This window comes from Bos javanicus, chromosome 14 (assembly GCF_032452875.1).
Source record: "Bos javanicus breed banteng chromosome 14, ARS-OSU_banteng_1.0, whole genome shotgun sequence".
In the NCBI taxonomy this organism is placed as follows: domain Eukaryota; kingdom Metazoa; phylum Chordata; class Mammalia; order Artiodactyla; family Bovidae; genus Bos; species Bos javanicus.
In genome coordinates, this window is record NC_083881.1 from 55,005,249 (window position 1) to 55,031,230 (window position 25,982).

General features: G+C 38.1%; 1 protein-coding gene across 4 annotated transcripts; it reads right to left on the bottom strand.

Moving 5' to 3' along the window:
- Positions 1-5,137: 5,137 nt before the first annotated feature.
- On the bottom strand, positions 5,138-24,628 carry EBAG9 (estrogen receptor binding site associated antigen 9). 4 transcript variants are annotated; one of them, XM_061439125.1, is made up of 7 exons: positions 24,554-24,628; positions 18,120-18,217; positions 15,391-15,469; positions 14,472-14,630; positions 12,880-12,987; positions 11,254-11,345; positions 5,138-6,807 (listed from the first exon to the last, which is right to left on the bottom strand). In XM_061439125.1, the coding sequence occupies exons 2-7, from the start codon at positions 18,200-18,202 to the stop codon at positions 6,687-6,689; spliced, it is 642 nt and encodes a 213-aa protein (XP_061295109.1). In that variant the 5' UTR covers positions 18,203-18,217; positions 24,554-24,628; the 3' UTR covers positions 5,138-6,686. The 4 variants fall into 4 exon arrangements, with proteins under 4 accessions (XP_061295109.1, XP_061295111.1, XP_061295110.1 ...); XM_061439127.1 differs by having other exon boundaries at positions 24,322-24,577; XM_061439126.1 differs by lacking the exon at positions 24,554-24,628 and adding an exon at positions 23,764-24,113.
- Between the last annotated feature and the right edge of the window lie 1,354 nt (positions 24,629-25,982).

Sequence of the window (25,982 nt, forward strand, 5' to 3'; positions counted from 1 at the left end):
GCCTCAAAGTTGCTTTCCACAATTTGGGTGCCTGTGATGTACAAACAGACAGGAAAATGGAAAAAGGAGAACAATTCTACTCTATTGAACAAACTGCTGTCCCATCAAAGCAAATGTTAAACATTTCCTACAGTTTTGTGTGCAAACGTTCCAATTTACAAGAAAAGATTTTTCCCAAAGGGATAGGCTGACCTTTCCAAGTTGAGCTGTTCAGAAAGGAGAAAAAAAAAATGCAATACACTCAGATGCCAGGCGTTTCTGGCATTTGTGGCAGAAGAAAAAGGAAGTCTGTGATTTGTGTTTGTCTTAGGCTCTGCCTTAGTCGTGGTTGGGTCTGATACGTTTTTTCTCTTGAGGATTTTTCATTTTAAAAGTTTTGGGGTGGTTTCTGACTTCCATTTTGGCTCAGTGAGCTCTTTTACAAAATTCACTTACTCCCAGTCTTGCCAGGCAAAATGTGTACAATGAAGCAGTAACTTGGGCCATTAAAAACAGCAGTTTACAGAAATCAAGTCTTGAAAGAATGTCAACAAACGCCCAATGGTCCTGAGAAATCAATTAGAAATCCAAATAGAATACAAGTTTCTATCAGGTAGTTTCCCTGCCCTTCCCTGGAGGATAATTGCTTTACAACGAACCCAGATCCCACTTTACAGAGTGAAGTAAGTCAGGTAGTTATTTTTAAACCACAGGAAGGCAGGCTCCGCTTTGACCAGATTCTCCCTCAGTCACAGTGATTGTGGTAACTAATCGTTATACAATGATTTCAAAGAATTTTAAAATTAAAAAAAGGTTTAAATGCTACTCAAAAGAGCTTGTGTTAAAATACTGGAATATTTCAGCAGTGTTTAAGTTCTGTAAAAGGCACGGCACGTCTCTGTCAAAATAATTTTTCAACATTAAAAAACCTAATACACTGAACACACAAAAGTGCAGATCTGGGAACAGCACACCAGGCCTGGAGACCTCCCATCTGCCTCCCTCTCATCTCCGGCAGTGGTTCCAGGGTCACCTCTGAGAACGGTTTGAAAGTCAGTTCACCATATACCAGTTCTTTGAAAACTGCCGGTTCATGTAAGAGCTCCTGGTGGTAACTCTCAGTTCGTTGGAAGAGTAAGTACTCTGGATAATGCTGAAGGACTCTATCCTCTACTGTCCTAAACAATTGAATGCTTAATGGAAATGTTTTCTGCTTGATGGAGATGTTTTCTAACCATTTCTCCCAGAACTTCGTTGGCCACTCTCTGTTGATTTGACTGGGAAGAGGATCTCTCATTCCATCTACAGAGGCCATGGAGGCATCTGGGATTATGGATGTGAAATGATGATGTAAAACCCACAGTCCAGGCTCCCTTGTGTCTGTGTGTGTTAGTCACTCAGTCACGTCTGACTGTTTGCAGTCCCACGGACTATAATCCTCCAGGCTGCTCTGTCCATGGAATTCTCCAGGAGAGAATACTAGAGTGAGTTGCCTTTCCCTTCTCCAGGGGACCTTCCCCACCCAGGGATGGAACTCAGGTCTCCCGCATTGCAGGCATATTCTTTACCATCTGAGCCACCAGAGAAGCCTAGGCTCCCCTACTGAATGCTATTAAAGGCAGGTATCAGAACTTTTCTCCTCATGGTCACAGAATTCCTCCCTGTGCCAATCCTACCTGACTCACCTTCAGAGATATTTTCACTCTTGTTCCTTGAAAGTTATCATTTCTGATCAAAGCTATTTGAATAACTGAAAAATTAAAATTTTGCTAGAACATAGCTTTAATAGACTAGAATATGAAAGCCATTAACAACAGCAGTATTTCTCTAATTTGATGGTGAATAAGATCCTTCCTCTCCTTTCTTGCAATCAAATAGCTAACAGAGTTTGAAGTGGTTTGTTAGCCTCACTTTCTACAGTAAACAATAGGTGCTGGCATTTTAAACTGACGTTTAATTTTTCTGAACCAGCATGTTATTTCTGACTCGGTTGTATGGAGAAAATGCAAAATGAAAGCAGTCTTACTAATTTTCACACTGTGCTGTGCAGTGCTGTGTCTCAGTCATGTACGACTCTTTGCGGCCCCATGGACTGTAGCTTGCCAGGCTCCTCTATCCATGGGATTTTCCAGGCAAGATTACTGGAGTGGGTTGCCATGCCTTCCTCCAAGGAATCTTCCCGACCTAGGGATAGAATCCGCGTCTCTTACACCTCCTGCATTGGCAGGCAGGTTCTTGCCACTAGCGCCATTTAAGAACTAGAGAGGAATTCCTAAAAGCTCACTCTTTGGCAGCTCATAGTTTCATCAAGAGAAGAGAGGCTTTGGAAATCACAGTCCACTTAGAATGTTGACCTAACCACTAAAAAACCTGCTCCCAAAGCTTACTGATTTCTTTTAAATTAAGCTGGCACACAATGCCTTTCCAAGCTTTAGTTTCCTTACACATGTAGTGGGGATAATGTTCACCTCCCTGGATTATGAGGAGTCATTCATTGATAGTTAAAATTCTTAGGTGGTGCCAAGCACCAAGTAAATCTTTCCTCTTATTATAGTTCAACTTAAAGGTGTGTAAAAATGAACTTAGTTAAGATCAGTCAAGTTTCCCCACTCTGCTCAGGGAAAGGGCTGCAACATCAATGGGTGGTGTAATGTATGGGAGGTGTGCACAGGATCCCACGAGGAGGAAGAGTGTGCAGGGACTTGTAAAGAAGTGTGTCTAGGAGCCCACAACACCTACCATTGCTGAGCACCTGTTATGTGTGCATCAGGCACTGTACTGAACACTGTCTCGGTTAATCCTTAATACCACCACCACCATTTAAAAGATTTGCAACTGCAGGCACTTTAGTACTGCTACATCTCTACAGCAGCTGGAGAACTCTGAGAAGCTCTCAAAATGGATGTGATCAGAGCAGTAAATAGGCAAAGTCCCTTAAACAGCCATGAAGTTCCCTGATGGGAAAGGCGGAGATTGACTTGGGTGACCACCGACTTTCGGCTAGAGTTTCTCTGTAACACTCCAGCTTGTGATTAGCAGTGTCCACAGCAGCTCTGCAAGGGTAGAAATCTGTTTTATGGGGAGATGACAAGCAGGCTCCTAGAAAAGTGGCTCTTTACAGCCCTAGGAGATTGAGGCTTCTGGTGGAAAAGCATCTGATACTCTCGAAACTTACTCTGGTTACTGAGCAGTCCAAAGGCCGTGACAAATGGACACTGAAAAAGGTAGAAAGCCAAGTAAACAGAAAGTGTTATCAGCTGTTGCTATAACCTTGGAGCAGCCTTGGATGCATTAGAGAAAGTGGAAGTAAATGACACAAAGGAAAAAAGCTGTCTTTGATATGAGGGGTGCCATTGCCTTCTCTATGATGAGGGGAGAGGAACTTAAATTTTAAAAATCTGCGTAAATGGGAAAAACAAGTTACTAGCTACTAAAATTGGAGAAGGCAATGGCATCCCACTCCAGTACTCTTGCCTGGAAAATTCCATGGACAGAGGAGCCTGGTGGGCTGAAGTCCATGGGGTCGCTAAGAGTCAGACACGACTGAGGGACTTCACTTTCACTTTTCACTTTCATGCATTGGAGAAGGAAATGGCAACCCACTCCAGTGTTCTTGCCTGGAAAATCCCATGGACGGAGGAGCCTGGTAGACTGCGGTCCATGGGGTCGCTAAGAGTAGGACACAACTGAGCGACTTCACTTTCACTTTTCACTTTCATGCATTGGAGAAGGAAACGGCAATCCACTCCAGCGTTCTTGCCTGGAGAATCCCAGGGACGGGGAGCCTGGTGGGCTGCCGTCTATGGGGTTGAACAGAGTTGGACACGACTGAAGTGACTTAGCAGCAGCAGCAGCAGCAGCAGCTACTAAAATAAACTCTTCATGGACCCACCATCTTCTTTACAACTTGGCTGTTAGGCACAAGGAGGCCTAGTTTTGGCCTATCTCAGCTTTCAGTGGGTGTTTGTCACGACTAAAATCATTTCTAGCTTTTTGATTGAGAGAAAGAGTTGTGTGACTCTTTTTTGAACACTTAGAGAAGCCATTGTAGAGTTTTAAATTTGCCTAGTTTCAATATTCCCATGTCTCAGGAAATAGGGAGGTGGGAGGAGAGGGAGAAAGGCAGTGGAAGGGCTAGTTGGTAAAGCAGGCAGGACGCACACATTTATCCACTAAATTTGCTATCTTATACGGGTGTGGTTCACACCCCTAAAACACCATAACAAATATAATAATGAAACACTTTGAAATATTGTGAAAATACCGAAATGTAAAAGAAGTGAGCAAAGGCTGTTGGAAAAATGGTGCTGATAAGCTTGTTCAGCACAGGGTTGCCAGAAGACTTCAATTTGTTAAAAATACACTATCTGCAAAGCACAATAAAGCAAAGTGTAATAAAACAAGGTGCACCTATAATGACAAAATTTCGGCTTTTTGCAACATTTTAGCTGTGGTTAGATTTATTCTGTTGTAGTAGCTTGTAGCGTGGTGCTGAAGATCAATCCAGACGCCAGTTTCCATAGCTACCACCTGCTTCCCAAGCACCAATCTTCATCCAGGAACGGTCACTGCCCTGGCAAGTGCATGTCGAAAATGAGGAATTCAGATGCCGGGTATTGACTCAAAGATGCCACTAAAACAGAGCCAGGATTCAACTAGAGGATGAATCCTGAATTTTTAACTTCTACTAATAAGCTCCTAAAACTGATAATCCTTTGCTAAAATTACGGAAACAAAAACAGAAACCATAAATTTAGAAGCTGAAGGAACCAGTTTGCTACTATAAAGGGCTTATCATGTCTGACTTCTGTTGGGACAATATACCCAGCAAAACACAGGAATCTAGTTTACACCAACAGAGGTCAAAAAATACAAGAATTCACTCTATTCTTTCCATGAGAAAAATCTCTTTCTTCCTAATTAATCATACAGACTGTGATTCCATCCAGTCTTTACTTCTAAATAAAAATTTAAAAATCAAACAAAAAAAGGTCACCCATGAAAATCATGACCAAAGCAGACTTCAATACTTGTCCACTCTGGGGAAAAGCAGTAAAAACCAATTGTACTGAAGGAAAATTAGCCTTTATGAACCCTCGGTTTAGAGAAATCATGTAGCATTCCCATAATAACTAAAAATAAATAAATACAAAGGACATAAAATAATTCATTTATTATTACAAATTTGAGTCTAATTCTATTTAATAGGGAGTTCACTGGCAAAAGCTCTCTAATAACCATAACTGAAAATATAGCTTGGGGCTATAACAGGAAGCTTTTTACCAAAGTTAAATTTCAACCTATTTCATTTGCTGTACATCTGAAATTACACAACATTGTAAATCAACAGTACTCCAATAAAAATTCTAAGAAAATAAAAAAACAACCGCATTTAGTCTAGATGCTTAGGCTAAGAACTTAAGGAGTTTATTGTATAGTTTGTGATTTTACTATGAAATATCACTTTAATGCCAATGAATTAGCAGTATTTGGCTTGTATTTATGACATTTTAAAAACTCACAAAATGTTAATTTTGGGCAGCAATTTTTAAGAAAGTAAAAATCTTAAATTCCAAAGCCAAAGAAGGTCAGGCTGGATGTATTTTAAATGGGGAGACAAAATTAATGAGATTTTAAACTATCAAATCTACATTTTCCCCTATGAACACAGTCTATATCTATTTCCTGAAAACTATTTTGGAGCTTGTCAACATCCAAAAATAGAAGTATTATTATTCCTATCTTGGTTTAATAAATCAATGTTACCTTAGTAAACAACATAGGTAACTTGCATTATGTCATTATACAAAACTGATACAGAAATCATCTAAAAGCTTTGAAACAGTAGAACTGAAGGCTTTATGCATTTGTAAATTAATGGCTTTTGGCAGAGAGGAGCTAAGGTACTTAAAGATACCATAACATCTTAAAATCTACAATGACAGAGAAAAACTACAAATACTAACTTTTAAAACTCACAAATTATAATAATGTAAAACAAATTTGCCATTTTAGCTTATTTTCGGTATGTTTATACATGCAATATAAATTACAAATAAGTAAAACATTACAACACCATCTAAAAGAAAACAATGATGTATAAAATGTTTGTGATAAATAAAATTATTGCATTTAATGTCATTTTCTTGAAAACTGAAATGACCAGATGCCTTAATGAATGCCAGTTCAAGTCAGAACAAATATATGCCAACACGAGCTTCTGACAACAGAAATAAGAAGTTAAAGCCCTGCAAGTCTGTCTGATTTAGGTTGGGTAATCATGGAAACAAACAAATATTTAAAATTATTTATTTTAACATTATACACATTGAAGGAAAGCACTATAGACAGCAGAATTCTTTCCTATCATAGAATTATTTACACCCATTGAATCAGCTAGAAACACTAGCTTGAAGAGGTACTGATATATTCCATTTGTAATAATTTCTCTACAACAAACAATTGTCGTACACTTGGAACACACTGAAGAAAATATTGTCTCATAAGTCTTTTTTGTTCTCTGAGTCTCAATCACTAAGAGTTCAGGGGGCTTTGAGAGAATCCTGGTGTCCTGGCTGGCTGATGAATGCATTAAAATCAAGCAGGGTATTTGTATTCTGAAAATACTTTTGGCTCCATATAAATGCTGCTTGGCTTGTAGAGCTCGCATTTCTCCCACTGGCACTATGACATCTGAAGAACATTTGTTATGAAAGTTTCACACCAATTTTATTTTGTTCCTTCTTCATTAGCCGCTGGGCTTCCTTTTCCATTTTCTTCCTTTGTTGTTCTGCTGCTCTCTTTTCTCTGTCTGCTATCTTCTGCTGCCTGAAAAGAAGCATATTTTTACTTTTAGAGAACACTGCTGCTGCTGCTAAGTCGCTTCAGTTGTGTATGACTCTGTGTGACCCCACAGACAGCAGCCCACCAGGCTCCCCTGTCCCTGGGATTCTCCAGGAAAAAACACTGGAGTGGGTTGCCATTTCCTTCTCCAATGCATGAAAGTGAAAAGTGAAAGTGAAGTCGCTCAGTCGTGTTCAACTCTTAGCGACCCCATGGACTGCAGCCCACCAGGCTCCTCTGTCCATGGGATTTTCCAGGCAAGAGTACTGGAGTGGGGTGCCATTGCCTTCTCCGTTAGAGAACACTACACAGGTAAAATGGCAAATAAGGTCCAGAAAGAAAGAGCACTTCCCTTCAACTATCATCAAATGTAAGTTTAAAAAGTCTTCATTCTTCTCACTGCTTTGAAAATTTCAAGGATTTTCAAAATAGTACTTCTTTTAATCCTTAGAACGTGACTTACAAATAAAAAAGGTATTATCTCTGTTTTAAGAATAACTAAAATGGGGCATTCAGGCTAAGTAAAACGGCCGAAGTCATAAGATTAAGTATAAGGCTAAGAACCTATATCTCCTGACTCCTTTTCTTCAGATTATTTTCACTAAAACACTATTTCCATTGGACCACATCTCCTTCTGAGAAAAGCCTGATATTTATGACTAAATATCCTGCTATGATAATAGTTAAAAGCTTGTCAGCTGAAGGATATCAAGAACACAGACGGACAGAGCACAATGCAAAAACAAAATGCAAAGACATACCTTCCAATTAGAAGCTAGAACTCTAAGGATTAAAATTTAACTACCTCTACTAATGAAGGGCTTCCCTCATAGCTCAGTTGGTAAAGAATCCACCTGCAATGCAGGAAACCCCGGTTAGATTCCTGGGTCAGGAAGATCCACTGAGAAGGGATAGGCTACCCACTCCAGTATTCTTGGGCTTCCCTTGTGGCTCAGCTGGTAAAGAATCTGCCTGCAATGTGGGAGACCTGGGTTTGATTCCTGGGTTGGGAAGATTCCCCTGGAGAAGGAAAAGGCAACCCACTCCAGTATTCTGGCCTAGAGAATTCCATGGACTGCATAGGCCATGGGGTCACAAAGAGTGAGACACGACTGAGCAATTTTCACTTCACTTCAATTATGAAGGGACAGAATGGTGGAAATTTAATAATTATACTTTATGAAGTGCCTTCTCCCAGCTCCTCCCTAACTCTACTGATATAGAACCTCTAAACACTTCTATCTTTACTGATTTTTAAATTGAACTATAGTTGATTTACAATGTTCTGTTAATTTCTACTGTTCAGGAAAGTGATTTAGTTATATATACACATATATATATTCTTTTTAATATTCTTTTCCATTATGGTTTATCACAGGATACTGAATGTAGTCTGTGTGCTATACAGTGGGACCTCATTGTTCACCCATTCTATATATAATAGTTTCCATCTGCTGATCCCAAACTCCCCATCCATACCCCGACCTCCCACCCCACCCCAGCACCACAAGTCTGTTCTTTATGTCTGTGAGTCTGTTTCTACTTCGTAGATGGGTTCATTTGTATCATATTTTATTTATTTTTTAAATGATTTTTTGATGTGCACCACTTTTAAAGTCTTTACTGAATTTGTTACATTGCTTGCTTTGAGTTTTGGTTTTTTGGCCACATCGAACCCGCATCCCTACACAGGAAGGCAAAGTATTAACCTTGGGACCACCAGGGAAGTCCCTGTGTCACAGTTTAGATTCCGCATATAAGTGCTCTATCTTTACTGACCGACTCGTACGGAAAGTGGGGACAGGAGTAGGGTAATGAAATAGGAGAAAGGAGAACAGAAGTTGGTCCTGGATCTGAAGGCTTAGGGTCTGAGAAAGTAAGTCAAGAAGCATGCAAGGCTGAGGAAGGAAGCAGTAGGGCACAGGACAGGCAACACTGGGTTATATATAGAAAAATCTAACGTGCATTACCCATACACGGGATAGCTCAAAGCTGGCTATAGTGAGTGAAAGGTATACATATAATTCTCAGTCATACTTATAAATGGGAGTAAGCAGAGGTATGGATGACCAAAATTCAACAAAGTAGAGAGACTTACTTTAGGCAACATTTTGACCATCACCACCAACTAATTAAAATTTCAAAAGAATAGTTTTAAAAAATCTACTTTTCACTAGCTCTGTTCACTTTCAAGAAAAACTGATAATATGCACTAAAAACATCAAAATGTCAGTGGCAGAAAAAAGAAAAAGAATTATGAAAGGCTTGCTAGGTTACAAACAAATATAATCCAGCTCTGACCTAGTTACCAGCCGAAATATAAGCATCAACAATTAATCTTCCTGGTACCAGAGGCAACTTGGACATTACTGCTGATAAAATATATTTTTCTTGTCCAGATACATGTCTGGAATGATTAAAGTACCAGAATTTTTTCCTTAATGATACTGATCATAGTACTGGTAGTATTTAAAGTAGCAATGGGAAACAGGCTAGGATAGAAGCCATGGATTACGGATACACTTTTAAAATACTCAGTGTTCTCCTGGGGGTGGTAACAACATATGGAAGCCTCCAGGTGTCTTTGGCTCTACTTATGCAACTTGCAGCTTGAAGCATGTCTATTACTGACTAATAGTCTCCGCCTCCCAAGCTGTTGTTTCAAAAGCACGGAGTTTGTGGAGGTTTTTTTGTCTTGTCTTGTTTTGTTCAGGGTGCACGATGACAGGGTGAAAAAGAGATGGTTTTTATACCGTGAATGTTCAGCTATGATCAGTGAACTCATAAACTCCATAGTGCTGTCATTAAGATGATTAGATTAAAAATGAATAGCCCCTTCCTTTATCCTTGTGGTTGATAAACCAATCATCACTAAGTCCCAATTCCAAAATGTTTTAAAAATACTCAGACTTCTATGATATATATCCAAAAGAAATAGATTTTAAAAAAGTGACATCTTTTTTTGACAATTCATGGAACATAAATATTGCTGTTTACAGTTTTAAAACTGTTTCCTTTATACTGAATGATTATCAAACAGGAACTAAATATTTAAAACTGTCACACCTTTACTGACTTTTATAATGTGACCTCCTTCTGTTTAAAAAAAAAATGCTGAAAACAGTACTGACAAGACCAAAAAAGTCAGTCTTAACTCAGTTATTTAACTGCACCCTCTGCTGGCTACTCAAGGTAATTACAATTTATTGGTAAACATGGGAAAGGAAAATACAAAAATGAAACCAGTTGTTTCAAGATGGTCAGATAAGGGTAATTCATTTTTTTATCCCAATTATAAAAACCATATTTGAAGAAAACATACTGCTATATTTTACTTTATCATCTTTAAAATGCAAAAGTAATTCAGATATATTTACATAGAGTTTTTATCAGTGATAACAGTCACAAACTCTCAAGGTAAATTTTCTTTTTACTCTTTGATCTAATGCGGTAGTAGCAAGAATTAAGTTTACTCTTCACAAAAACAAAGAAAAAAGAACATAACTAACAAAAACAAACTTGTAAACCTCCAGAAAAAGTATCTTCTGTAGAGTAGGCAGTAAGTATTATGACTTATGTTATCTACCTCAGGGCTTTCAAGTACCTCAGGTGAAACACACATACAAATGTAGAGTGCAACACACATTACTTTCAAATAGCAGTGCTGGGGGCTTCCAGTGGTTAAGAACCCGCCTGCCAAAGCAGGAGACTTGGGTTTGATCCTGGGTTGAGAAGATCCCCTGGAGAAGGAAATGGCAACACACTCCAGTATTCTTGCCTGGGAAATCTCATGGACAGAGGAGCCTGACAGGCTACAGTCCTTGGGATCGCAAAGAGCTGGAGACAACTTAGCGACTGAGCACACATGCACAGAGAGCTAAGATCCCACAGGCCACGGGCAACTAAGCCCGAGCGCTGCAACAGAGTCCAGGCACTGCAAGAGAGATCCCGCGTGCAGCAGCCAAGAGCGGACACGACCACAGAAACCCAGCGGAGCTATTCACTACTATACTGAACGAGCAGGGCTGGACTATGCTAGGCCATGGGGAAAGAGAACTAAAGCTGCAATTTCTGACCCAGAGAACATATTAATACATCGTCGTGACTCACATTTCAAGAGATACATTTTATAGGGAATGAAGTATGAAGCATACAGTACAATATGGTGTCTGTATGTAGACAATCTCCTTCTTCGTTAGTAAATTATTCTTTTGTATCTATAATGCTTTAAATTGTTGGTTTCTGTGAGGTTTTAATCATATAAAATAGTACATGTAGTCTGAAATACAAAAAAACTATCCCAGATTGGTTAAGGCTCAAATGAGAAGGAAGAAAAATATAACATTTGGCAGAAGATACTTTCTTGACCTTAAATGTAACATGAACAAAACCGGTTCTACTCCAGCGACAGTGTAAATATTACTCAAATACCTCAGAACTTCTTCGGCTTGCCAGGCCGCATCTTCTTCTTCTTCCCAAGCATTGGTGTTTTCCTGCCAGGTATCTAAGTCACCTAATTCAGGCTACAATAAAACAAAACAAAACAAAATTACAACAGTCAAGAGCCATCCTTGGTGGCTTACACGGTAAAGAGTCTACCTGCAGTTTGGAGTGCAGAAGACCTGGGTTCAATCCCTGGGTCAGAAAGATCTCCCGGAAAAGGAAATGGTAACCCGCTCCAGTATTCTTGCCTGGAGAATCCCACAGATAGAAGAGCCTGGCGAGCCCCAGTCTTTGGGGTCACAAAGAGTCAGACACGACTGAGAGACTAACTTCGCTTCATCCTTTTTCCACTCAGTGGTCAAGAAGAGGATATATTTTAAAGCCTAACTCAGACCTCATCACTGCCCTGTGTCTTCTTCACTTTCTTATCACATCCTCTACAGGATCAAATGACTGCCCCTGGTGTGCCTGGAACTAAGGGGTTTCCTGAAACGCATGACCTTCCATACGCAAGTCTTAGCAAGTCCAGCTTTCTTCCTATTTCATGTTTTAAAGAATATTCCTTTAATATATTAACTTTTCCTTTACTTTCCTAACTTTTCCTTTACTTTCTCCTACTTTAGTTTGGAAAAAATAAGAATAGGACATACCTTCTGTTTCTCTCTCTCTTGAGTAAGAAGAAGGAGTGTATAAGTGGGGGAAAGAGAAGAGAGAGGCTGACCCCGCACTGGATTAGATGCTTGACTGGACTACTCTTGGGCTGGGAAGGTGAACTCGAAGAACCTATGTTTCCAACCTAGTACAGTCATCTACCTTTAAGCACAAGTAATTTTCTAGACTTTTCAATGGCACTTATTGTCTGGGTCCCATGCAAAAATGACAAGTCAGGAAAAGTTTACTCTTTATTGGAGTACTTTTGTATTGTGCTTCCTTTTGCCTGTCTTACCTGATACCATTAGGCAGGCCACACTAGCTTCCACTATTCCCCAGGCCAGGCCTCTAAGTTCACTTTTTCCTTCCACAAACCAATGAAAATGCTCATTCTGGAATGTTTAGTTAGTGAGGAAATAATTAAATGAGTAAGATAACTGCATAAAATAATCAAAACATATCAATACTTAAAAGCTGGGGATGGGTTTGGACAGTGATGTGTCTCAAAAGTTTCAAAGATGAATCTGATGGCCTCCAAAGTTGGAAACATATACCTTCTTCACTACTTTTGTCCTTAAAAGTGTTGTATTTAAGTCAAATCCATTTTAAGTTAAACCACACTTTAAATGTACATATAAGTCTTTAACTTAATAATTCATAATTTACTTTAAAAAAAGCTGCTATTGAGGTTAAATTTTAGGGGTAATCTCTTTAAAGGTCATACTTTTATATTTTCACATTTTTGTCTCCATCTTTTATGTGTGCAGTGGACTCTGATCTTAGTATCTGATGTAATTTAGAGTCTCATAAAAGGACAGGACTGGCAACTGCTCTTGATCTGCTAAACCAGTTCCAAAGTCATACAAATACTATGTTCAAGTCATTTTAATTTTTTTCTTTTTCCTTAAAGAAAACAGAAATGAAAAAAAAAAGCTCTTGCCTAGATACAATTAACATACTTACAGATTGATGAATGAAAGGCATATCTTGTGTAGCTGCTAGTCTACTAGAGAAGCCTGTGCTACCATCTGGGATGCCAAAATTTAATGGTTCTCGCTTCTTAATGATGATCTGAAAGATTAATTGAAATAGAATTACGGAAACATTTTACACACCACTCTATAAAAAGAGACGAATTAACTGACCAAAGCATTTTATAATTATTCAAAATATGTTCTGCCTTTCTTTCCTGTTCTATATTTTCTTAAAGCATATCCTCTGGTAGGATAGGGTCACTGTCCTACCAAAAGTATAACCAGCTCTCCAAGCATGTGGCTACCTATGAACACATTAACTCTTTCAAGCCAGTAGTATTAGCTTTGTACCTTAAAAGTACTTTCATTCTAATTTACTAAGGTATTACTTGTAATATACTAAGTTCCTATTAAGAGCAGCAATAGACTTTCAAATCAAAAAGCATTCATCTACTAAGAAATTCACTTAAAACTCCTTGAAAAATATACAACTTAATGCTTTTCAGCACTGAGACATTTGGACAAATAAAAACAACTATGATTACAGTATGTCAATGTTATCAGCCTTGAACATCTAAAAATAAATGTACAGCTAAAACTGGACGGTAGAAGAGGGTGAAAACCCTATTAGAGAACTGCAGAATAAACAGTGTCCTCATTTTATGAAATATATTCATAAGAAATATTTTCTATGCTTGACTGAATAAGAAATGGCACTTAAAGTAAATTTTTTTTTTTTTTTTGAAACAGCAGGATGATTGATGAGGTAGACGGGAATAATAGCATTACATTATTTGAAATGGGTGTAAGGGTGGTATGAAATAAACCCCCATTTACCACAGTGTGAAGCTGGTAGACAATACCTGTGACTGGCCTAAGAATAGCAAGATAAGAACACTGTATACAGATAAACAGAAAAAATTGTGAGTGGCTGCTTTTAGTAGAACTGGTTTGAAGAATGATGGGGCAGAAGTCTATTGCTTTTCATTATAAGCTTTTCTATATCTTTAATTTAAAAATAAATTTTAAATGTACATGTACTATTTTGATAAAAAGAAAGAAAACTGCTTAGCCATTGTTCTTTTGCTAATAATTTCCTGCATATTGAAGTGACTGTCCACATTCAATTCAAACGGGATAAAATAAAGTGTGAATGACTATGCAAACCCACCACAATTACTCTAAGTTCTCAGAGCTCTGCATCAGTTTGATAATGTTATAAACAATGGATACTATCAGTATTATTGGTTTGTAGAAATCACTGTACTATGAATTCTTTCAAGGCTAGAACTGTATCTTATTCAGTTTAGTCTTCACAGTAGAGACTGGAGTCTAGAATCTGACATACAGGAGGATTTCTATGAACGCTTAGATATAATTTTAAAAGATGTGGGGGTACAATTTACCAGATCTATGGCCAGCTCACTTGAATATATAAACTTCTCTAATATGACAAAAAACACAATGACAGTTGGAAATAGGCTTTCTACCAAATACTAAGTATACTGTCTAGCTTTAATTATAGGAATCTGAAGCACAGTCTCATAGTTTAATTTCCAAGAGCACACATCTTTAACGTACCTTCTGGGTTTTCCGTATAGTTGGTGTCATGTCCTTAAAATAGTCAGGTTCCAGTTGCTCTAAAGCATTTTGTTGTGTTGCCACATTCCCATTCCCTCCTTCAATCTTGACACTTGTGGGTGCATCCTCATCCCAGGAAGTCCACTCTTCCACATCTGTCTAAATTTAAATGATCAGCATTGTCAGTCAAAAATTTCATCATTCATTACAAAAATGAGCTTTCTAAAACAGTGGTTTTTTCAAAATTTGTTGACCAATGGGAAAATATACATTTTATGCCAGATAGCAAAACTAGATCAAAAGTTAAGAAAGAAACACTCTGTGAGTGAGACATTCTGTTCCAACCATTAAAATAAAAACAACCAAACAAAGCAAAAGAAAATGCTTCAAAAACTGAACTGATATTAGAACTACGGCCCACAGAAAGAGGACTGGAACTTACAATCTATCCCTAACTAGGTTTATTGCCTGATGAAATAATAAATAATAACATTCTTTATAGGATTTAAATAAGATATAGTCTCAAACATAATATTCAAAAAAATCCATGAAATAACTTGAAATTATTCAGCAAACAAGGAATCAATAAATCTCAACTTGAAAAAGTCAAGCAATAGACAACAAACCCAAGATGATACAAATGATGTAATTATCTAAGGCTTTAAATATGTTATTGCAAAAATGCTCCAATAAGCAACAGCAAACACTCTTAAAACCAAAGAAAAAAATAGAAAATCTCAGCAGAGAAATAGAAAATAAAGAATAAAGTTAAAATTTTAGAATAAAGAAATTTAACAATAGAACAACAAAAATCCTGACCGTGACTACCAAATTAATTTCATGACACATTAATAGTTTGCAACCCACTTTGAAAAATATGGTTCGGGAGCACTTATTCAATGTACAAAAAAAGTTTTACCTGTTTGGGAACTGATGAATAATCAACAGTAGTTGGCAAAGTTATTTGGTCTCCACTTAATTTCCGTCCTCTACCAGATCTAAAACAAAAATATGAAATAATTTATTTCAAGAAACCACCAAAACAAGCATAAGTAAAAGCACTAAAGACAGTAACTTAAGATTTATAGAGAAGGTCTTCTGCAGCTTTAAATTATTTACTTTAATAATTAACAGTTGTTTGTTAATATATGAAAAGAAAGGCATATATTAGAGATCTTTGCAATGTTTTTAAATACTGGACCAGAATATCACACTGCTTTTTGGCTTAGGACTCAGAATTAGAGTCAAACTCAGGAGGACTATAAAGCCAAAACCAAAACCAGAAACTGGTTTCAAATCACACTCCTGAGAGTTCTGTGAGTTCTGTGGGTGATGCTCTGGGATGTCTACGCTGCTTTAACCAGGGTGGCCTGGCTTTTGTTTGTTTACATAGTTGGTTTCTTATTAAGATTACTATTAAACTACTGAAAAGTTTGAAAATCACTGGGTTGAATTGTAAACTGTACCCAGTAACTTTCAAGGATTAGTGAAGTACTACATGAAACAAGATAGGTATTGTCATAGAGTTGTTAAGAGCATGGGCAATGGAATCTGTGTAAACCATGGTTTTCAATGTTACTTCTATTAATTATGACTCTAGTTAGAATTACCTATGTCTGAGCCTCAGTATCCTCATCTGTAAAAGGCAGGTATTCAAACTGACCTTTGCAAGGTTGCTGTGAAGATTTAACTGACATATTTAAAATAGTGAGACACGAGACTGTGCCTGCTTTTTAATGACATTAAAAAATGATAGCTATTATAAATGATTAGTCACTTGCTTCATGTCAAATAATCTATGAAACACCTGCTTAGAGCTAGTTGATAAAGTCAACTAAGTTTAGAAATCTTATTTTATTTGTTTAAAGGATGCATTAAAAAGTACTATGGTCTATTTTGTATCCCCAGGGACTGCAGCCCGCCAGGCTCCACTGTCCATGGAATTTTCCAGGCAAGAATAATGGAACAGGTTGCCATTTCCTACTCCAGGGATCTTCCCCACCTAGGGATGGAACCCACATCTCCTGCATTGCAGGTGGATTCTTTACCACTGAGATACCAGGGAAACGTATATAGATGATAGAAAATTGCAATATCTTATATTAAAAGTAACTTATATTCAACAAAAATTTTTTGAAATAACAGATGCAAAGAGAAAAACACCTAGAATTTATCACCACAGTTAAAACAACTTATTCCTTTCAACCTCTAGTCTCCTGGCATTAATACCCATTCTCATCCTGCTTTAACCTAGTTATTTTCTGGTCATGATACTTCTAACAATAAATTCTATGCCACTTAATCCTCAGAGTTTTAGTAGTTATAAAATGGCCCTTTAGTCAGAGAATACATTTCCTAGCCTCCCTTGTAGCTAGGTGCCTAAGCTCTGGACAGTAGGCTGTGAACAGAATTATGTGCACTTTCTAAATCATATCCACTAAAAAAGAGAGCTGACTACCCTCCATCTCCTCTCTATCCGACTCTTACTCTGTAGGTGCTTTTTTCACAGTACTCTAGGCCAAAGGAAATACCTAACAGTTCCACTGATTAAGTACATAGGCCCAAACAATACTTATGTATGTCCTATCTGCTTAGTAGCCATTAGGAAAAATCACATATGAAATTAGAGAAAAAACATTTTCATTTCATTCTTTAATAACTACAACTTACTAAGAGAATGTGTGTACCTCTTGGGTACTGTATAGCTTCTCAAGCCTTGGAATCAGACTGGATTCTGTCAGCTTCATTTTCTGTTCTATGTTAGTTCTGATTTAGTGCTTGCTCTTAATTACAACCTAAAATCCTAGCTTTGTAAAGATAGGTCACTCCAAACACAAGTAAACAAAAACTTATCTCAAATATTCAAGAACATCATCAAAAGTAATACTGCAGGATCTAATGTTACAAACGTGAACTATCTTGAGCCAACAGATTGTATAATTTCAATAGACATTATCACATTCAGCGTGTTTTGTTAGAAATTTAGAGTATCCTTCGGTACCCCTGTGACTGTAATGCGAGCCCTGAAGTGCCCTGGCATACCATTCAGGAACTGTATCTCTTGGGTACAGGAGAATGACAAAATAGAAGGAATACAAGTCTCTGAATGACTTACTGAAGCAGAAGGACTTATCTAGCCTGGACTCCCAGTACATTCTGAAATATTATTTAAAAGATCAAAAAAAAAAAAAAAGAAAATCTATTTTCTTTGGGGTTTTTCTGTTAAACTTTTCTTTTTCCAATATAAACATAACACTCATAATGTACTATGTAAAGAAATACCTATGCCTAATTCCACCTAATCATCTTAAAAATACCCTGATAATAAAACACTTATGTACATAAAAACTTCATAATGATTACAATATGAAAGTTGGTTTGCTTATCTCTGAAATTCTACAGTACAGAATGCTATTTTAATGGAAGATGTAAGAATCTGATGAAAAGACCTGAACCTCTGCTTTCTAGATCTCAAAAAACATATAAAAATCTGAGAAAATATTTAAAAAACTACTAGAGATTAATGTATGAATACTGCAATCAAGATGCTTAGCTTAAATATAATATGCCCTGCCTTTTTGAACTTATGAAGGTATCCAAAATTAGCAAGAAGATAACCAGATCAATCTGAACATAAAATTTCTTTACCTGCATATTAACCTCTTTAGGAATGAGAATACTGTTGCTAGGCAGGTACAAACTTTAAATAACCGAAACTGTGTGATAGCCATGATGGAAAGCAAAACCTGTGGAAAAAAGCACAAAAATAAATGCATTAGGGTGATTTCATAAGCTATATTTATGTTCTGAAGTCAACCTGAAAAGTCCTATTTTGAACTGTAAAAATCAGACATATTTTTACTTTCCTTTAGACAGCACAGATAAAACACAGTAAATTTAAAAATTAAAACGTAAATCATGTTGACAAGAAAGTTCTGAAGAGTTTTCAACAGTTGAGAGGAAAAAAGCTTTTTCAAAATATTCTCAGAGTGGTTTTCTAAGTTGTACTTAAATATTTATTTACAATTTATTTATAATTTGTTTTCTAGGAAAAATCAAAGCGTATGAAACAGAATGTACTGAGTCTTCCTTATCTTTTGAAATTTGAATCATATGAACATAGTAATACTATTCAAAATATTTTTAAACTTTTTCAACTTCTAGATACATTTCATTATACCCATTTTATAGGTGAGGAAATAAGAGAAGTCAAATAACTTAAAAGCACACAGTTAACAAGTTAGAACTACAGAGATCATCTAGACCAGTGGCCCACACATATTTAAAGAAATACTGAAAAATGGCCCAGCACCAGCAAATCTATTAAGTCATATTCTCTGAGGGGTAAAGTCCAGTTACAGTCAAAAAGCCAACAAAGGAGATAAAAAATACTCAACAGAAAAGCAAAAGGTTAAAATATTTCAATGTCAGAGAGTAGATTTTTAGGGAAAATACCATTAGCAGGCATAAAAATGCTCATTTCATAATGATAAAGGGGTCAGTTAATCAAAAGTACATAACAATCCAAAACATATGTCCCTAAAAACAAATTATGCCATATCAGAAAAGAGAGGTGACATTACCAGAGTCTGCAAATATGAAGAGGATATTGAGAAAATATAACTTTATCCCTGTATTTGACACGATGAAATCGACAAATTCTTTGAAAGAAACAAGTTATGAAAACACAGCAAGAAGACAGAGATTACTTGAAAATCTCTAAATTTATTAAAGATATTTAATTTATACTTAAAAATCCCCTAAGCCCAGATGGTTTCATGAGTGAACTCTACCAAATACTTAAGAAGTAGTGCCAATTCTATACAAACTGCCAGAAAACGGAAGGAAGGGATTATTTATTAATTCACTTTTTGAGGCTAGCATTACACTGATACTAATCTAGACCAAAGACATTACCAGAAAAGAAAACTGAAGACCAATATCTTATGAACACAGACACAAAACTCCTTGAAAACTCACAACCAACTAGAAATAGAAGGGAACTTTCTCAACCTGACCAAGGACACCTATGAAAAGCCTATAGCAACTTGAGACTAACAGTGAAAAACTGGCTACTTCCCACCAGCACATCTGTTTTCGCCATTTCTGCTCAACACTGTATGGCCAGTGCAATCGAGCAAGAAAAGAAAATAAAACGCATTCAGATTGGAAAGGAAGAAGTAAAACTGTATCTATACTCTATGTAGAAAATTCAATGGAATCTATAATCAACAGTATTTTTATATGGTAGCAACAACAAACTATCACAAAGTAAAATTTTAAGGAAATCTGTAAGAGTACAAAACATACGAAGTACTTAGGGACAAATCTAGTGAAAAACATATATATTGGAAACTACAAAATATTGCTGAGAGAAATTTAAAGACCCTTATTAATTTTTTAAAAGATCTTTAAGGGATCAAAGACGTGATACTATTAAGATAGCGAATCACTCTAAATTGAACTACAGAGTCAATGAAATCCCAATCAAAATCTCAGGAGGCTTTTTTCTCTAAAATTCGATAAGCTAATTCTAAGATTCATATAGAAATATAAAGGGTCTATAATGGTCAAACAATGTTGAAAAAGATCAAAGCAGATGGGCTAATACTACCTGATTCCAAGATTTGTTATAAAGCTGCAGTAATCAAAACGGTATAGTACTGGAGTCGATTGATAAACAGATTGATAAACAGATCGATGGAACAAATGGGAGGTAGAGAAATAGGCCCATAAAATATGAAGAACTGAAATTTATGAAGATGTAAAACCCATTCAGTGGAGAAAAGAGTTTTTTTGACAAAAAGTAATGGAAAAACTGGATATCCATATGCAAAAAAAAAAAAACAAAACAAAAACCACCAAAACTTGAAGAACTACAATCCATATTTCATGCCATTTACAAAAAATACTCAAAATGGATTGCATATGTAAATATAAAACCCAATTACAAAAGTGCTTAGAGAAACAAAATTGGACAAAATCTTTATGACCTGGGTTAGGAAAAGAGTTTTTTAGATAATGACACCAAAAGTACAACCCATTAAAAGAAAATGGATAAACAGGGCTTCATCAAAATTAAAAATTTATATAATTCAAAGACACTGTTAAGGGAATATAAAGACAAGCCACAGACTAGGAGAAAACTTTTGCAAAGCATATATCTGATAAAGGACTTGTATCCAGAATATATAAGGTTCTCCCAAAACGCAGTAAGAAAACCTAATTTTTAAAAAATGGGTGAAAGCTGTGCATAGGCACTTCACAAAGCAGATACACAATAGTAAATAAGTACATGAAACAACGGTCAAGTCATTGATTAACAGTTACTCTAAAAGAAATTGAACAAAAAAAAATATTAAAAATCTCACTGTTCAAGTAACTTATTTCTGTCAAAAACATCTCCAAACAGTGGTTTACTAGTGATAAACCACCCAACAGAGGTTCAAAAAATGCAACAACTTTGACTCCTCCTTTGTCTTATCCCCTTATATGCCAACTACAAAAAAGACTATCCTGTTTCCTAATAATGCCCATATTCTTTCCTATTTCCACTGAGGTCTCCCAGGCATAAGACTTCATTACTTATTGCTGAACTACTGCAAAGTTTTAATTCCAGTATTTTTCTCTTACTGTACCTATATTTTCCATTTTGTACCTTAGTTATTTCTATATACTGCATTCTTCCAGCACAATCCTTCCTGTGAGGATCTTGTTCATGTTACCTTGCCAGTTACTGTTTGCAAAGACCTGGAAGAAAGATTTGATTGCTTCCATACAAGTAGAATAATCTGAACAATTAAGATGATGAATAAAAGCTTCATTTTAAGGCTGATTTGTCAAGGATTAAACTCAACCAAAAGAAAGCAAACTTCCTAAATGAAGATTTAGAATTTTCAGAAAAAAAATATAAACAAAAAAAAGATAGCTAGGAAAGAAACTGCAGAGCATGTGGCACTAGGGGGAAAAGGGGAAAGAGTTGAGACCCTCTCTCAGGATGTTTGAAGGAAGAAGATGTTTAATATTTAAGGACTGGAGCGGAGAGTCAGTCTCAGGATTTATATGAATGAAGCTTTGAGAATAAGTTTCATGCGGAGTTTTGGTAACAACGGTCATCACCCTGCCATAAATACTGCTACGTGTCATTTTCAATAAGTATTCTCAATGTGAATGACTAATGATGCCTGCAAATAAAATCTAAAGTTTTGTTTCAACAGTAAATTGTCAAGTGGGACTATTACTGACACCAGAACAGAATTCTCTCCCTAGCAATTAAAAATATCTTCATTTTATGGAAAATTTGCTTTTACAATTAATAAAAGAGAAAAACTAATAGTCACTGATCAGCTACTATGTGCCAAGCACTAGGTATTCTCTCAACCCATAAAGCCATTTTATGAGATAGATATTATTGTTCTCTTTTCATAGAATTGAAGCACAAAGTGTAAGCTTATGTTTTCACACCCAATGATCTAGATTCAAACCTGCTACTGCTAAGTCGATTCAGTCGGTCCGACTCTGTGCGACCCCATAGATGGCAGCCCACCAGGCTCCCCCGTCCCTGGGGTTCTCCAGGCAAGAACACTGGAGTGGGTTGCCATTTCCTTCTCCAATGCATGAAAGTGAAAAGTGAAAGTGAAGTCGCTCAGTCGTGTCCGACTCTTAGTGACCCCCATGGACTGTAGCCCACCAGGCCCTCCGTCCATGGGATTTTCCAGGCAAGAGTACTGGAGTGGGGGTGCCATTGCCTTTTCCGAGATTCAAACCTAGGTCTATTTAATTCGAAAACCAAGAATACCTCACTAACAATAAACTATCTTAGCAATTCAATGATGGTATTATAATTTTCAAGATAAATTTTCTGACCAACTGCAACTGAAAGGTGGGGAAATGTAATCAAGTTGACCACATCAAGCAACAGTTTTTATTTTATCAATTACACTGATTTGAAGGCAGGAATATTCTTTGGGACCTGTTTACTTACTGTTCCAATCCAGTTCAAGTATCCACTCTGTAACAGATACTACTACCCTGGGTGATAGGAAATACTACTGACCCAGTACACAGACCACGCTGTTGCTCAAGTGTCAAAAGCTAGTGACAATGCAAGGCTCTAGGAAGGCAGAGCCCCATCAGTCTTGCTCAGTTTGGTTATTTCTAGGTCTTAGCCAATGTCAAGCACATGGCAGGTATTCAAATACTTGCTGAAGGAAGGGAAATTATCATTCCTTGAGCACTCAATATAGTTCAAGACAATCTATTTCGTTTCTATAGTCTCACGGGAATGCTAAGGACAAAGGAGGTGAGTTTCACTATTCCCATTTAACAGATGAGGCTCAATTACTAGTGAAACTCACATTCACTCACCCAGAAGTTAAAGAGACTGACCCCAAAGCCAAGGTTCTTCCCACACCGCATCCCATTTAAGAGATCTCTTTGACACTCAATGCCTCAGTTGATTTTTGAAATGCTCTCTAGATCACTAATCTGAGAAGTACACATCTTAGGCTACCTGCATTTTGACTGCTTCAAACTACTTACTAGGGCTGAGAAATGCTAAAACAATTTTAAAATTAAGATTTCCTTAAAAATTACTACAAAAATACAAAACCCTGAGATAAAGCCGAAATAAGCATCAAGGACAAATAATCTCTCTAGGAAATCAATAGCAATGACAGCTTGGCTATGTAAAGTGAAAAAGATTCACCTACAATTTTAAAAAAGAATGCTGCATTAGAATCTGAAAGATTAAATGTACCTTTCCTCCCTGTAATTCCATGTAAAGTGCTTTTCTGTAGTCACTATATCATACTATGTCATAAATCGTTAAATAAGCCAAGCCAAAATCTATGTTGGAACACACTAAACAAGTCATTAATTGCTGAATTTCTAAAACGATAGTTCTGAATTTTCCTAATACCAAAATTTGAAACTCCATATGATCTACTACAGTACAGAAATCTTAAATTAAGTTTGTAACTCTCTAAAGTAGGTTATGGTATATCGCAATGCTCCAAAAATAAAACCACCTGACCTCACTCAAATTTGAAAAACCAAAGTTCAGCAGCGGCAAGAGAAAGGGAACAAGAAGTAGAATGAGAGAGCAGGTGGTAAACTTCAACACCGGACTGTCTCTGGCAACTCAAAGCCAGACCCTCGAACACCACCGAGGCTCTTACTAAGGCAGAGCAAAGTCTCCTGAAAGGCTCAAAAGGAACGAGTTTCAAAACTAAAATGCTTTAACTTCAGATTACCCACCTGAAATTAACTGATGAAAAAAAAAAAATCATACCCACTGTACAGATGCAAAAATCGACAGAAGCGTTTTCAGGTTACACAATCCGACGCCATACGTACGGCGTTCGGTGAAACGCTCTCAATTGCTCCATGTGGGTGCCCAGTGGACTGGGATTTGGATTTTGGAAAAATCTGTCTGGGAAGGAGCAAGGCCTGTAGAGGAAGGGCAGGAAGAAGGGGCAAATTTCCCCTTGGGGGGTGCAGATGTGGGGAGAGGGGAGACTCTGGGCCGGGGCCCCGCCAGCCGCTCTCCCACGCGAGAAAAGCATGGTGAAGGCTGCTCGACCGGGGCCCGCTCCGGGTCGCAGGTCCCTCACCCCAGAGGTCACCCTGACCCGGAAACAGTATCCTAGAGTGGCAGTCGGCCTGGGTTGGGGGGAAGACCGGGTGAAAGAAAAGGAAGGTGGGAGGGCGGGAAGTGCGGGGCAAAGAGGAGAGCTAACCCGAGAACAGCAGAGGACAACCCCGCCCCCCTCCTCAAGACTCGGGTCCAGATCTGGATGGGGGTGGGGGAGGGAAGCCCCTCGAGGGCGCGCGAGCCGCACACACTCACCTGCCCCTCCCCCTCCCCGCCCGCCCGGCGGAGGCTCCGAGCTGCCGCGAGCCGCGCGCGCACACAAGGCGCGCGCACGCGCGCTGCCGGTCGCTTCCTCGAGCTCGCGCTCCGCCGGTTCAGTCCCAGCCCTGCTCATTCAAAGCCGGGCGCGCGCTCTGTCTAAGCCGCCGCTGCCTCCGCGCAGCTGCCATAGCCGCCCCCTCCTCGGGAAACCCTCCCCTGGTCCCACCTCCTGCCCCTCCTCCTTCGCTCCAGAAGGCGGCTCTCAGGAGTCCCAAGCTCTCACTTCCGCACCCCGCCCCAGGTCCTGTCTGGCCCAATAGGCAAGAGGTTATGGGTCCGGCGTCGGGGCTGAGAACCAATGAGCATTGGGGGGCGGGCCGAGCGGCGGCGGCTGGCGTGGCAGCTGCTGGGGCTGGGTTAGGAGTAGGTTTTTTTTTTTTTTCCCTAGTGTTAACTTCTTTCATTTTATTAAAGGAGTAGGTTTTTTGTGACCCTTTCTGTCAGCGCAGACTGCTGTTTTTGTGGAGTGGATGGACTTCTCCCGTGTTCTCTACTTTCTGTGCACAGAGCCTCAGCTCCAAACTATACCCTTTTTCGTTAAACCCACAGAATCCCCCTACCAGATGGAACCAAGAGAAATAAATACATATTTGAGTGAGTGAGTGAAGTCGCTCAGTCGTGTCCGACTGTTTGCGACCCCGTGGACTGTAGCCCACCAGGCTCCTCCGTCCATGGGATTCTCCAGGCAAGAATACTGGAGTGGGTTGCCATTTCCTTCTCCAGGGGATCTTCCCGACGCAGGGACTGAACCCAGGTCTCCCACATTGCAGGCAGACGCTTTAACCTCTGAGCCTAGATGGCCAAAAATGAGGGAGGCCCATGTGTCTGGATATTGGACCTGGGTAGGTCAGATCTCATTCAATCTACCACTGTACAGGTGTGAAACCCCGAGTTTAATTCAGAATTTAGGATTCTGCAAGTAATTTTTGGTGGAATTTCCTTTAACTGAAAGTTAAAAAGTGACATTTCACCGTGTGCTTGCCTTTGTTCCTCTCTTGCTTACCAAGTTAGTCTTTCTTCAAACTAAGGTGTTTTCTATGAATTTCTCTTTGAAGCCTGATTGTTTTTTTTTCTTTTCATGCCATTTGCTATTAAAAGGCTAAGATCCTTTGATGTTGTGGGTAAGGGGCCCTGAAGTAACTGCTTCACTGTTGTAAAGTGACCAGTGAGGGAGGTTAGAAATTTATATAGTCAAAGACTGAAAGCTGTTCTTGCAAATTGTTCCCCAACCAGCCTTTTTTCTCCTTTTATTTGGCTACAACTATCGTTGTTCTGTTACCCTGACCAACACTTATCTCCCTATTTTACTTTATAGTATTAATATCTTCACCACTTCTACCCTCCAAATCTGTACCACATTTCTATTAATTTAACTTGTTTATCCTCAAGAGGGGAAGAAAGAGAATGTTTATGACTTTGTTTTGGATTTATTCTATGTAACAACCTTGAATAAGGTATTAGTTCTTAAACCTCATTTTGCTCATCAGTGAAATGGACGTAATAGTGCCTACTTCATGGTCAAAGCTTATAAAGTTCTTACGGCAGGACCTGGTGTATAGCAAACATTCTTAAATAAGAGCTGTTACTACTACATT